Consider the following 14,110-nt stretch of genomic DNA (forward strand, 5'->3'; position numbering starts at 1 on the left):
GAATGGTTTAAAACAAAACATATCCATGTGTTAGAATGGCCCAGTCAAAGTCCAGATCTAAATCCAATCGAGAATCTGTGGCAAGATCTGAAAACTGCTGTTCACAAACGCTGTCCATCTAATCTGACTGAGCTGGAGCTGTTTTGCAAAGAAGAATGGGCAAGGATTTCAGTCTCTAGATGTGCAAAGCTGGTAGAGACATACCCTAAAAGACTGGCAGCTGTAATTGCAGCAAAAGGTGGTTCTACAAAGTATTGACTCAGGGGCTGAATAATTACGCACACCTCACTTTGCAGTTATTTATTTGTAAAAATGTTTGGAATCATGTATGATTTTCGTTCCACTTCTCACGTGTGCACCACTTTGTATTGGTCTTTCACGTGGAATTCCAATAAAATTGATTCATGTTTGTGGCTGTAATGTGACAAAATGTGGAAAAATTCAAGGGGGCCGAATACTTTTGCAAGCCACTGTATATGTATGTGTGTGTGTGTGTGTGTGTGTGTTGGACCAGACTACTTTTGGAAAATACAAATAGTTTGATCTTAAATGATAAAGATATAAAGTAATGATACTAAGACTGGACTTCATCAAAATCATACAGCTATCATTAATGTTAAGTTAATAGAAGCTTCCCGTAAAATCTCCCGCTAATTGCATTTTAGTCTACCATAAACTTTAAATTCAGTCTAAAGGTTGCATTATACAGGTTTCACAGCCCATTCTGTATAATAGTTATAAAAGTTAATAGGGAAATGTTAGAAATTAAAAATTAACCAGGGAAAGATCTGGATGAAATTTTCTGCAGATTATTAGTCATTCCTTTACAGCAGGTCAGAACTCTAACTCAACTGAGCTTACTCGGAGGACTGAGAGGGACAAGTTGCAAGAAAGCAAATTTGGTGAGTTTTTTATGAGAATTTTAAGAACAAAGAAATGGCTGGGAAACACGCTTTTATCAAAAGCCACCTCCGTTGCCAAGTGTGTTCAAAGATTTTCAGAGATCCTGTAACTCTGACCTGCAACCACAGTTTTTGTTTAAGCTGCCTGAAAACAATATGGGAAAAAACTAAGAAGAAAATATGTCCACTTTGTGAAAGAAAAAATTCAAAAAAAAATCTTGGAATTAACTTTCCTTTGAAGGAGATGGCTGATTCCTTTGCTCAGAGACAGAAAGCATGGGCTGTATGCAGTGAACATGAAAAAGAGCCCCAACTGTTCTGCGTGGATGAAGACAAACCTCTGTGTCCTGTCTGTGATTTTCCTCACCACCAGAGTCACAAAGTGATTCCTGTAGAAGCTGCTATCGACGTCCTGAAGGAGCAGCTGAAATCTGACTTAAAGTCTCTGCAGGACAAGAGGAACAAATACAAACAAGTGGTGAAAACATACAATGAAATGAGTGAACACATGAAGAAGCAGCTGTTGTCCACAGAGAGGCAGATCAGAGCAGAGTTCAACAAGCTCCAGGAGTTCCTGAAAGAGGAAGAGGAGTCCAGACTGGCAGCTCTGAGGGAGGAAGAGGAGCAGAAGGGGATGACTATCATCAGAGAGATGAGGATGATTGAGGAGCAGATCTCCTCTCTGTCAGACAGCATCTCTGCTGTTGAAGAAGAGCTGCAGAAACACAGTGTGCCATTCCTCAGCAGTTATAAAGACACTCAGAGCAGAGCCAGAGCCCAGAGCTCAGTGTCAGATCCACAGCTGGTCTCAGGAGCACTGATAGATGTGGCCAAACACCTGGGCAACCTGTCCTTCAGAGTGTGGGAGAAGATGAAGGAGAAGGTCCACTTCAGTCCTGTCATTCTGGACCCAAACACTGCAAATGCCTGTCTCTATCTGTCTGATGATCTGACCAGTGTGAGACTTGGAGACACAAAGCAGCAGCTTCCTGATAATCCAGAGAGAAACACTAATTATACCAATGTTTTTGGTTCTAAGGGCTTCATCTCAGGGAAACACAGCTGGGAGGTGGAGGTGGGAGACCATCCTGACTGGAATCTGGGTTTAGTTAAAGAGTCAGTTGACAAGAAGGGAGAGTGTTTTGCTTCACCAAAATGTGGAATCTGGTGTTTATGGCATCACAGTGGAAAATACAATAATGGTGATGGTGAGACTGTGAGAGTGAAGAAGAGTTTCCAGAGGATCAGAGTCCAGCTGGACTATGACAGAGGGGAGGTGTCCTTCTATGACCCTGAAGACATGACTCACATCTACACTTACAGAGACACTTTCACTGAGAAACTCTTCCCATATTTTCATATTTGGAAGGCAGGAAATGCCAAAACCTCTGATATCAAAATCTGTCAGACTGAGATTTGATTGTAAAGTGATCTCAGCCTTTTAACAGTGTGTTTAGTGGGGGTTTACAAAATAAGACTTTAGCAAACATGATAGCAAAGCATATTTAATTTGTTGTAAAGGGTCAGTAAAATTATTAATCAAACTGTCTGATTGATTTTGTGATGAGGGTTTCATTTTATTTTGTTGTTGTTATTTTGTACCCACATGTCATATGGCTGAGAGTGGCCAGCCCAGGTTCGAGTCCGACCCACAGCTCTTTGCCACGTATTATCCCCTTTCTCTCTCTGCCCATGCTTTCCTGTCAGTTCTTCACTACATCTATCAAATAAAGCTGCAAAGGCCAAAAAAATATTATAAAGGCAAAGGTATAAGGCTCAGCAGCATCTTCATTCATTCAGATACCAGTGTAACTATAGCTGACTGATTGGATTAATTACTTGCTTTGTTGTGTTATTCTCGCCTCTGTCAGTGCGCCCCAGGGTGGCTGTGGCTACTATGTAGCTTGTCATCACCAGTGTGTGAATGTGTGTGTGAATGGGTGGATGTCTGGATATGTAAAGCGCTTTGGGGTCCTTAGGGACTAGTAAAGCGCTATATAAATACAGGCCATTTACCATTTACCATTCTATGTTATATAATTAGGTTTTAGTTTTGATGTTTAGAGAAATCATCATTTATAAATATATATAAAAATAAAATCTTTTTTAAAGAAATATATTTAATATTAAAACTTCAAAGAAATATTTGCACACTGACAGAGCAGAGCTGAACAAAGCTGCAGAGATGTCAGATGAAACTCCAAACTAAGCAGGACTGCAAAACATATTTCACTCACAAGTTAATATTTTATTCTCTGGTTAAATGTTTGTTTTGTTTTTTTCAACATTTTATTTCTACTTTTTCACATTTTAAAAGGTAAATAATCAAATAACTTAACAAGTGAAACTGATCATGAAGACTGATAAAGACTAACTGGCAACTTCAAAAGCGGTAGCACTTTAAGTAAGTAAGTAAAGTTTATTTATCAAGTGCTTTTCGTAGACAGGCAGTCACAAAGTGCTGTACACGAAGGTTCAAATAAACAGAACGATACCTTATTACAGGCTTTCAGGTGACAAAAGACTATATTTAAATGTGATTTAATTCAATATCTAATGATTGTGATTTCTTGTTGTTTGGAAATTTAAAAGTATGGGGTCGTGTAATGATTCTGTAATGATTTATTTATTTTATTTTATTTTATTTTTCTGTGACATCTCTCACTCTAGTCATTTCATAACATTTCAGTTCATGACAAACTTGAAAGTTGGAGTCGAAAGGTCGTAGTAAAAGCAGACAGTAGTGTGTTTGGTGTTTGTTAATTAACTAGAACAGCATTACAGCAGGTGAGCTCTCTAAAAGAACTTTGCTTTCTTGAAGGACTGTAAGGTACAAGCTGTAAAGACGTGACATTTGTTGAGTGTAGAAACTTTCTTGAACTATAATGTGTTCAGAGACATTCAGAGATCCTGTGTCCCTGAACTCTGACTACTTACAGGATGTAGTCAGTTTACAGTAATACAATAATCGCTTTAATAGAATTTGGTCAAATGAAATTTATTTCACTGTTATACATTCAGTTTCTAACAAACATATAAATAAAAAATAAAACTTTACTTTTATATATTTCAGTTGCATTTTACTTAAAATTATTGCTTTATTTTTATGAGAGCACATAAACTGTGTGAGTGTGAGAGAGAGAGAGAGAGAGCGAGCAGAGGTCTGGCAGGTTGGCAGTCTCAACCCCCTAAATGTTGAACCCAAATTTATGCCCTTGGCTGCAGACACAACTTCTGTGGGACCAAGCTGACTTGTGTTATTAAAGAAGGCTGCAATAAAAATTAAATCCAGTATTAAGAAGGTAAAGACAATGAAATCGTTCATATACAGAAACAATAGATATTTTTGACTCATAAGAACTGTGAGGTTTCAGATTTTATTACCAGCTTGAGGAAAGTTTTTAGGTGTGTTTTGATTCACTTTTACTTTGAAAGATTTCTGGATCTTCTGATATTTTATAATTAGGTTTTAGTTTTGATTTAAACATTTTACTCTCAGCGTGTCAGTGGATCAAAATGGATTCTACCTCTGATTCATTAGACTGACAGAGCAGAGCTGAAAATAGTTTGTATAACAAAGTTGCAGAGATGTCAGATGAAGGTCCAACTTTATAATCTGGGTGTTTTGCAGTTCTGCTTTGTCTCACAAGATGGAGACAAAGTTCATATTGTCTTCTCTGGTAAAAATGTTTTTCCAACATTTCCACTTTCTCATATTTTTATTACATATGAATCATTAAATGTTAGAAATGCCTTTACTCAATGAGTAAAACAAAAAGACTAATCATCTCTAAATACTGCAAATACACGAATAAAACATTTTTTTCTTTATTTCCATAAACGATGGAGCTACATAATTTATTAGGAATTTGGAAATTTTAAGTGAGTAAGATTATTAAGAGAGCAAGAAGATAGATGATTAATTAAAAATTAATAAAATTTTATTTATTCTGTTTGCAAAGTGACTCTTGTTTTTTAGTCCTGAGCACAGTCCTGCTGACATGTTGGAGCAACTGAAGTATTTGTTTAGTGTCAGTCTGCGCCTCAGTAGATTAAAACAGTCAAAGCTTAAACTTTTTTGTGACACTTTTTATACTTTATATTTTTAAAATTTATTTATGTACTCAGATAAGGGGGAGAAAAGTGATGACGGTACTAAGAATATGTGACTGACAGGGGCAGTATATTAATTATCTATATTCTGAAGGTCATTAAAATATTCAGGCCCCAAATCACACAGTTTGTTGACAAGAGGTTTCAAAGAAATCCAAATACCTATGTCTCATCAGAACTCAGGTTCTTAATGGAGGTTGACAGCAGCTGCTCCACACAAAAGCATCAGACCCCCCAGCTCACATCTAACACCACACCTGCTTCAGAACAGAAAACATATTTATTAAAAAATACAGGATTACAGCACAACAACAACTAATTGCACCACATATGAAACATTACATAAGTACAATAATTTCAACCCTGAGTCACCTTAATCAGTTTCATTTGTTACTTTTCTGTATAAATCATACATTGTCCTTCAAGCAGTTTGGAGAACCACAGTGTTTACATGCATAAGTCTTTCTTCAGTGTGTCCTTTTACTCCAATGTTTCTCATAACAAACAGAAAAGACCTCTGAATACTTGTTTAGAAAAGTTTATGTGCAACACTGGGGCCCTTAATTTGGTTCCTACTGCTCCCCAGGAACAGTGCAGCATCCAGCAAGTAGGAGCATCTACCTGGAGTGATGAACCTTCACCATGCAGAAAGGCTCAGTCAAGTTACCAGCCGAGGACCATCTCACACAGATTCACCCAATAGGTCAGGATACCCTTAAATACCCGCTTGCTCTCAGGTGTACCGTGGTATTTATCAACTATATTCATATAAAAATGTATACATCTTAAACTTGAAAGCCAGGTGAGAGCTGTTGTAAGATCTAGCTTTTTTCATTTGAGGCAATTAGCCAAAATAAAGCCCATCTTATCATAGCAGCTTTTTGAGACGGTAATCCATGCCTTTGTTGCATCTAGGCTGGAATTATTGTGGGGTTAGTGATGCATCCATTAGACATCTGCAGGTTGTGCAAAATGCTGCAGCGCGTCTTTTAACTGGAACAAAAAAGTCTGAGCACATTACTCCCATTTTAATTTCACTCCACTGGCAGTGTTTTCATTATTCATTAAATCTTTGATGTTTAAAACTACTTTGGAGCCAAGGGAGCGGTCATGTTTCTGTGCACTCAACGCGTTACTGTAATCCGATTACTTTTTTCAAGTTACGAGTAAAGTATGTCACGGAAAAGAGGGATCCAGGCGCGGTTCTCTTCAACAGCAAAACAGTGCGTTTATTTACTTTATTCAAAGGCAAGATGGCGCCAGTGTGTACGGCAGGCCGTCCTCGTCTCTGTTGTCGATCTCTTTTCCTTGATATTTGTTTATTATTTGTTATCTTTCTGGCACTATGCCCCCCAGATGGTTATGCATTAATCACCTATGACCGGGATACTCTGTTAAATCTTCGTTTGCCCCCCTATGCTGGGTTGGATCAAGGTTGGAATTTGGGAGACGCTACCTTTCCATGTATCATCTCTTCCACTGGTTCATACGGTCCCCCTCTCTGCTCCCCGTCTAAGAAGCGCTATAGGAAGCGGGGCAAACGGAGTGGGTTTCGGGTTCGCTTAAAGGCTTACCTTAAAGTATCAGCTGCTGCTAATTTCCTCACCACCGCGGGGATTATACGACTTCCATCCGCTCGGGATCCAACACCCTTCAGGCTGCTCAACCATCGCTGGATCTGTTCGGTCGGTAAACAAGCCTGTCCGGTTTCTCCAGTAGTCTCTTTGCCTGTTCGTGTTTGGATTGGGTCCCCTAGTGATGGTGTACGGCACAGGCATCTAAGCCAGCTAAGACGTGCTTCCAGCAGAGATAAGATGCCTATCTCTCGGATGGCTTTATTAAACGCAAGATCGCTAGTGAATAAAACCTTCATCTTAAATGACCTCTTCCTCACCTCTCGACTTGATGCTCTGTTATTGACTGAAACTTGGATTCGTCCTGGTGAGTCCTCTTCCTTTGCAGAGCTACTACCTCCGGACTGTGTATTCTTCAGTTCACCGAGGCCCTCAGGAAGAGGTGGAGGCGTGGCCTCTGTTTTTAAAAATAAACTTAAAGTTCGGCAGCTGCCCTCTCCTACCTACTCTAGTTTCGAGGTCCAACTATTGGAGCTTGCCGGACCCCCAGCGACTTTATGTGCTGTGATTTATCGACCACCTAAATATAATAGGTCTTTTATTTGTGAATTTGCTGACTTCTTAGGTTCATTTTTATTAAGTTATGACCAAGCTCTTATCACTGGTGATTTTAACATACATATTTGTTGTACTGATGACCCCCTAGCCAAGGATTTTCTTGCCCTAATTGACTCTTTTAATCTTACACAGTGGGTCAGGGAACCAACTCATCTTAAAGGCCATACTTTGGATTTGGTCCTCTCATATGCGCTGGATATTTCTACTATGGACATTGATAATGCTGGTATTTCTGACCATTTTTTGGTCATGTTTGATGTTGAGCTACGTGCAATTGATTTAAATTTTAAAGGCTGTCATCGCCCTGTACGTATCATTAATTCTGAGACTGTGGCTAACTTCATTACGACCTTCTTAAACTTTTTTGATCCAGACTTCACTGACACAAACTGTTACACACCTCCATTGGTTGATGATTTTGCCAACGCTATGCTATCCACCTGTTGTTCCATCTTAGATACTGTGGCCCCTATAAAGATGAAACGTCCCAGAACTTCTCATTAATCATGGCTAAATGACACTATACGAGCCTTACGTCGTGTCTGCCGTCAATCCGAAAGGAGGTGGAAAAAAGACAGGCTTCAAATATCCTATGACATTCTTTGTAGGAGCCGCTTTCTCTACCAGAACTCCGTAAAGGCAGCTAAAGCAGCTTTCCTATCAGACATTATTGAGACTAATAGCCACAACCCCAGAATGTTATTCAAAATTTTTAATTCAGTGATAAATCCCTGTCCGGACTCTTTGAGTTCGGCCTCTCAGGCTCTCTGTGAACAATTTCTTAATCATTTTAGTGGGAAAGTTTTATTACTGAAGGCTTCACACTCTCACTCTCTTGTGCTGAATCCCGTTCCGGTTTTAGGATGCATGTCCACCTTTTCTCACTTTGAGCTGTTATCACTCCCCACTCTTAAGGGAATAATTGAACAACTGAGAAACTCAAATTCTGTGCATGATATCCTTCCATCCCGAATTATCAAGGAAGGTTTTGAGGAAATTGGGCCTTGCATTTTATTCTAAATGAATTTATCATTGTTAGTGGGCTGTGTCCCGACTGCCTTTAAACATGCGGTAGTGCACCCCGTTCTTAAAAAAAGTAATTTTGATCAGAAAGACCCTGCCAATTATAGGCCAATCTCGAAGCTTCCGTTTTTATCAAAAATTTTAGAGAAAGCCGTCTTTCTCCAAATACAGGCTTAGTTAGTTGCAAATAATATCACTGACAAATACCAGTCTGGCTTTAAGCCTCACCATAGCACTGAAACGGCCCTGCTAAGAGTCTATAATGATCTTCTTGTATTTGCTGACTCTGGTCGCCCTGCCGTTTTAGTTTTACTGGATCTGTCTTCAGCCTTTGACATGGTTGATCATAATATACTCTTGATGAGGCTAGAGCATGTTGTAGGCATCAAGGGTTCCGCCCTTAATTGGTTCAATTCTTACCTCACTGACAGATCCTACTCTGTTGTGATAGGAGGATACTCTTCCTCTGTTGCCCCTCTCTGCTGTGGTGTGCCCCAGGGGTCTGTCTTGGGCCCTTTATTATTCTCTTTGTATATGCTACCCTTGGGCTCCATATTTGAAAAATACAATATTTCCTATCACTTTTACGCTGATGACATTCAAATCTACTGTCAACTGACTGATGATTTGTCAGCATCACTGAACACCCTGTACGATTGCCTGAGTGAGGTTAAAGATTGGCTGTCAGAAAATTCTCTCGTTTTAAATGAGAAAAAAACAGAAGTTATGTTGTTCGACAGCCATATTCCTCGAGACCAGCTTGTTGCCCTGCTGGGGCCCCTAGCTAACTCTCTCTCTGACTCTATGCGTAACCTGGGTGTTTATTTGGATAGCTCCTTTAAGCTCGATAAGCAAGTATCATCTGTAGTTAAATCTGGTTTTTTTCAATTGCGCCAGATTTCTAAAGCTAAGCATTATATACCACACAGGGACCTGGAAAAACTTATCCACGCTTTTGTGACCTCCAGGTTAGATTATTGTAATTCCCTCTACTGTGGTCTCCAAGCCTTCTCTCTTCGAAGGCTGCAACTCGTTCAGAATGCTGCGGCTCACCTTCTTACTGGAACTAGAAAATTTGACCCTATTACTCCGGCTCTTGTTGATCTACACTGGTTACCAATCAAATATCGTATTGAGTTTAAAATCTTGCTACTCACTTTTAAAATCTTGAATAACATTGCGCCCAGCTACCTCACTGATCTCCTCAATTTGTACACCCCTTGTCGTGCATTAAGATCATCAGGTCAATTACTTCTGGCCCAACCTAAGTTTAGACTGAAGACCAGAGGCGATCGTGCCTTTGCTTCAGCTGCACCCAACCTTTGGAATAGCCTCCCTGCTTCTATTCGAACCTTGGATTCTGTCCAATCCTTTAAATCAAGATTAAAAGCATATCTATTTGACTTGGCTTTCCTGACCAGTTAATACCCTTTTAAATCTTTTAAATTTTAAACTTTTAAATCTTTTATTAGATTTTATTAAATTTATTATTTTTTATTAATTTTACTGCTGTTTTTGTCTTAGCAGATTTTGTATTTACCTAACTCTCCTGGTCTGTTAGTGCCTCTACCCTGTCTGTGCTAGTGCCCGATTTGTACCCTGTTATTGATTTATGTTGACTCTCCATATTACTGTGAAGCACTTTGGTGTGCCTTCGGGTTTTTAAATGTGCTATATAAATAAAATTGTATTGTATTGTATTGTACTGTGAAGCAAAACAGGTAAGTCCAACAACTCACTCAAAAGTGCAATTTCAAACAGTGCTCGTCTTTTGCTCCCCGTGTGCTCCGTGCTGACGCTCCGTGAGTGTGTGTGCTCCCCAACTCGCTTCTCCACCCGACTCTCCTGGAGGAAGAAGGAAATCCACAACTAGCAACTCGCTAGCCGAATACCAAAAGCACACTTCTCGCACAAACTCTACCAGTTAGGAGTAATAATCCCACGTCGACTGTCGCCGCGAGCCCAGGTTAAATACCTCCGACTGGCAAAGAAGGATGATTACCAACAGCTGGGCAGGTAATCAGATGCAGGTGGGCCGGCGACAGCGAGGAGGGACTCCCGATGACGAAAGTCGCCAGGTCACGCCTTCCCTACGGCGTGCACTTCCGTAAACACAGCTCAGAGGACCGGGGAGAGAGAGAGAGAAGTGAACAGACACACACCAAAATAAAAACAAGCAAGGTCGTCCGGGGAGGACCGTCCGACCGTGACAAAGTAAGGGATTACTATTGCAAAAACGGTAATTAGATTACTGTTACTTTCCCATAAGCACGCTGCGTTGCTGTGTCACTAAACCGTGATTTCGTTTGCGAGAGTGTCTCATGACAATGACGTAAGCGAGTGCGACGTTCGTGACAACAGCTGTGTGCAGATCAAAAATAGATAATATAACGAGTGCGGGAGAGAGTATGACCATGCAGCATTTAAAGCGTGGAAGTACTGACCTTACTTTGAGTTTGATTCCGTAAAAAGTGACAAAAACATTAGTGTCCGCTGTTCACTGCGTGGGAAGAAAACTTCTTTTTACAGCGAAAACACCCCTAAACTTCCGAGCAAGCACCGAGTACCCTGCCACGGGAATGTGAAATTCACAGAGAAACTCCCAGATCCTTCCACTGACCGCTGCAGCACACCTGCACCAGGGCAAACCTCCGCCTGCCCCACTCCTGCTAAACAGGTGAAAATAGAGCAACAGGACCGCTCAGTCTTTGATTTTATTTATTTTCTGCTGTGTTTTACTTGCATCTATTTTAAAGAGTGTAAACACAAAAAACTATTTTATTTTATATGCTGGAATATGCAGAAAATAGGCTTAAATGTTCAACAAATTTCTTCCAGTCAGAGAATGTTGTATATAATTACATTTTTGCTTGATGCATTAAGTTAAAAGATTAAAACTAATAAAACTAGTTTTAAAAAGTTTTTCATTTGATTACATTTTATATGATGGATTATGCAGAAAAGGTAGAATTGGGCTGAAAGATCTATTGCTTTATTACCTATTCAGGTTGTAAATCATGTTTTTAAAAAGTAACTAAGTAACTAATTACTTTTGAAAATAAGTAATCAGTAAAGTAACGGGATTACTTTTTGGGGGGAAGTAATCAGTAATTAGTTACTGATCACTTTTTTCAAGTAACTTGACTAACACTGGTCAGTAGTATAGGCGCTTTCGTTCAGCTAACCTGTTGTTGCAGGACTGCAACTACCATGCCGCACTGTGCAGCTTTTGATTGTAATTTCCAGTCGAAGAGCAACAAAGTCTCCACAGCTTTCCTTGTGAGAAAAAAAAGAAGAAAGCAATGGGAAGATGCTTGCGGTCGAGTACAACTCCCAAAAGACCCACGGCTGTGCTCTTGTCATTTTAGCCCTGATGCGTTCGAGGCATTTAGTCAACCACAGTTGCTAAAAGAGCTCACAGGTGCGTCTGGTTATAAGCGAAGACTAAAACCAAATGCAGTCCCGACAATTTTTCCACATAATTAGACCACGCATCCGCAAAAAGCGAGTGAAAACCGCACTAAGAAACGCATAAGACAGGAGACACTAGACAGTTTCCTGGATGATGGTAAACAACAACCCGCTTCTACAGTAGGTGACATGTTCGTGGATAATGATGACCAATCAGACACTGTGTCAGTTATGGAGGAGACAAGCAATGAAGCAGTTGAAGCTACTAAAGTATCTGTAAGTGTTCAGTGTTCTTCAAGTAAAACAGACGCATCAACCCAGACTGAGATTAGTAAGTCAGATGTAGCGGTAAAATGACAATCTGATGTGCACTTTCCAGTCTCAACAGATCACACCTATAGTAGTAGACAGGAGACTGAATGGGACAAACAAGTAGACGTGGATTATGGTAACTCCCAGGATTTGTTCGTGTCATCTGATGAATCTAGTGAACCAAAGTCACTGTCCAGTCAGTATGACCCTGAATTCATTGTAAGTTCTGATTTGTCTCAAAGCACTCTCAAATCTCGGACTTCAAATACTGCACAAACAAACACAAGACTTTTTCTAGTTTATGAGCAACAGTTAAAACAATTATTTAAGCATTGTATGAAGTGTGGCTCCCCGATTGTACAAGAAGAAATCAAAGAGCTTCAAAATGAAGGATCACAGTTGACTCTAGAGCTCACGTGTGTTAACAGTTGTAGTTACAGATGGCAGTCTCAGCCTACTTTGAGTGGCACTAAAGGACAAGGAAACCTGCTTTTAACAGCATCAGTTTTTTTCAGTGGCATTCATTTTGCAAAATTTGAGTGTTTTTGTTGTAACCTGAACCTTAAAACAGTAAGTAAAAACACATACACATCATTGAGAAAGAAGTTTGTGTTTCCTGTTATTGAGAAAATGTGGATTAAAGTGCAAAATAGTGTTCTAACTACCATGAAACCACAAGAAGAAGTTGTCCTCTGTGGAGATGGCAGGTGTGATTCTCCTGGACACACAGCCAAATACTGCACATGCACCTTCTTGGATGCACAAAGTAAAAAAGTTGTGGACTTCAAGGTAGTAAGTGTCACCCAAGTTTCAAACTATAATGCCATGGAAATCAAAGGATTTAAAGAAGCTCTCAGAACCATAGAGGAAAATAAAGTGAAGGTCTCAACCATTTCTACTGATAGACATCCTCAAATTGTAAAAGAAATGAGGGTCAGCAATCCCGAAAAGCTTCACCAATTTGATTCCTGGCATGTGGCTAAAGGAGTGTCCAAAAAACTGGCAGCTGAATCTAAGACAAAGGTTTGTGAAGGTCTGGGAGCTTGGATTCCATCCATCATCAATCATCTGTGATGGAGTGCACAAACTTGTGAGGGTGATGCTTTGCTTTTGAAGGAGAAATGGATATCAGTAATACACCATGTAACCAACCTACATGACTGGCCAGGGAACAGACATTATCACCAATGTGCCCATGACCCCCTTGATGACACAGTCCAGAGATGCAAGCTTTGGTTAAAGCCAGGATCTGAAGCCCACAATGCACTTGTGAAGATTGTGACAGACAAACAGCTTTTGAAAGACCTGGATCACCTGACAAAGTGCATTCACACAACAACACTAGAGGTATAACAAGTATTTATTTTACTTATATAGTCTCTAATCTTATATTGGCCAGATATAACTGATATTCTTGATTTCTGATTTGTTTCAGGTATATCACTCCATGTACCTCAAATACCTCCCTAAGAGAACACATTTTGGATATGATGTGATGATCCACGCCTCCATGCTTGCTGCCGTGGATCATAACAACAATGTAAACAGGGAACAGGTATGTAAACTGCAATAATTTTCTTTAGGTTGTAAACATGTTATGCTTGGGGTGGGCACTATGACAATAAAAAAATCAAATTGTGATAACTTCATATCTCAATCTGCTAATCTGGGAAGATGTTTGAATCGTGCTACAGTGAATTCTTTGTGCTCTGCTCTTCCCCGTCATTTTTTCTGAAAGAATGCCAGTGTTCATATTAATAACAAAGGTAAAATAAATAAGATGCAGTACTATGTTGAACATTAAATTTGTAGTTGAAAAGGTTTTATGAAGACATTGATAGCAGTAGTCTTCTGTGTATGACAAAAGTACAAACTCAACTAAAATGGTGATGAAAACAAAATCGTGATATTAAAATTGTGATATTATAGTTTTGCCTTATCGCTCACCCCTATGTTACACTGGGAATTTTGTATCAAATATATATTTTCAGATTTATGCTTTGGAACAGGCTGTTTATCAAGATGGTGAAAGTGTTGGTGAACCCAAGTTCAAAATTTCATGGAGCCACGGAGTCCACAAGACATTCAGAGCCAGACCAGTGACTGTTGGAAAAGACTATCACTACATGGCAGCTATGATGGCAGATGTTGTCTCTG

At 39.7% G+C, this 14,110-nt stretch overlaps 1 protein-coding gene across 1 annotated transcript; it reads left to right on the forward strand.

Annotated features, from left to right (window-relative positions):
* Positions 1-846: 846 nt before the first annotated feature.
* LOC116325148 (nuclear factor 7, ovary-like) lies at positions 847-2,697 on the forward strand. Its single transcript, XM_039607629.1, has one exon. It carries the CDS (start codon positions 937-939, stop codon positions 2,320-2,322), a length of 1,386 nt encoding a protein of 461 aa, XP_039463563.1. The 5' UTR covers positions 847-936; the 3' UTR covers positions 2,323-2,697.
* The last annotated feature ends 11,413 nt before the right edge of the window (positions 2,698-14,110 follow it).

Source organism: Oreochromis aureus, unplaced genomic scaffold (genome assembly GCF_013358895.1).
Source record: "Oreochromis aureus strain Israel breed Guangdong unplaced genomic scaffold, ZZ_aureus HiC_scaffold_126, whole genome shotgun sequence".
Lineage (NCBI taxonomy): Eukaryota > Metazoa > Chordata > Actinopteri > Cichliformes > Cichlidae > Oreochromis > Oreochromis aureus.

Coding starts and splice junctions, on each gene's coding strand:
- LOC116325148 (XM_039607629.1), top strand. CDS start 937: ATGGCTGGGAAACACGCTTTTATCAAAAGCCACCTCCGTTGCCAAGTG.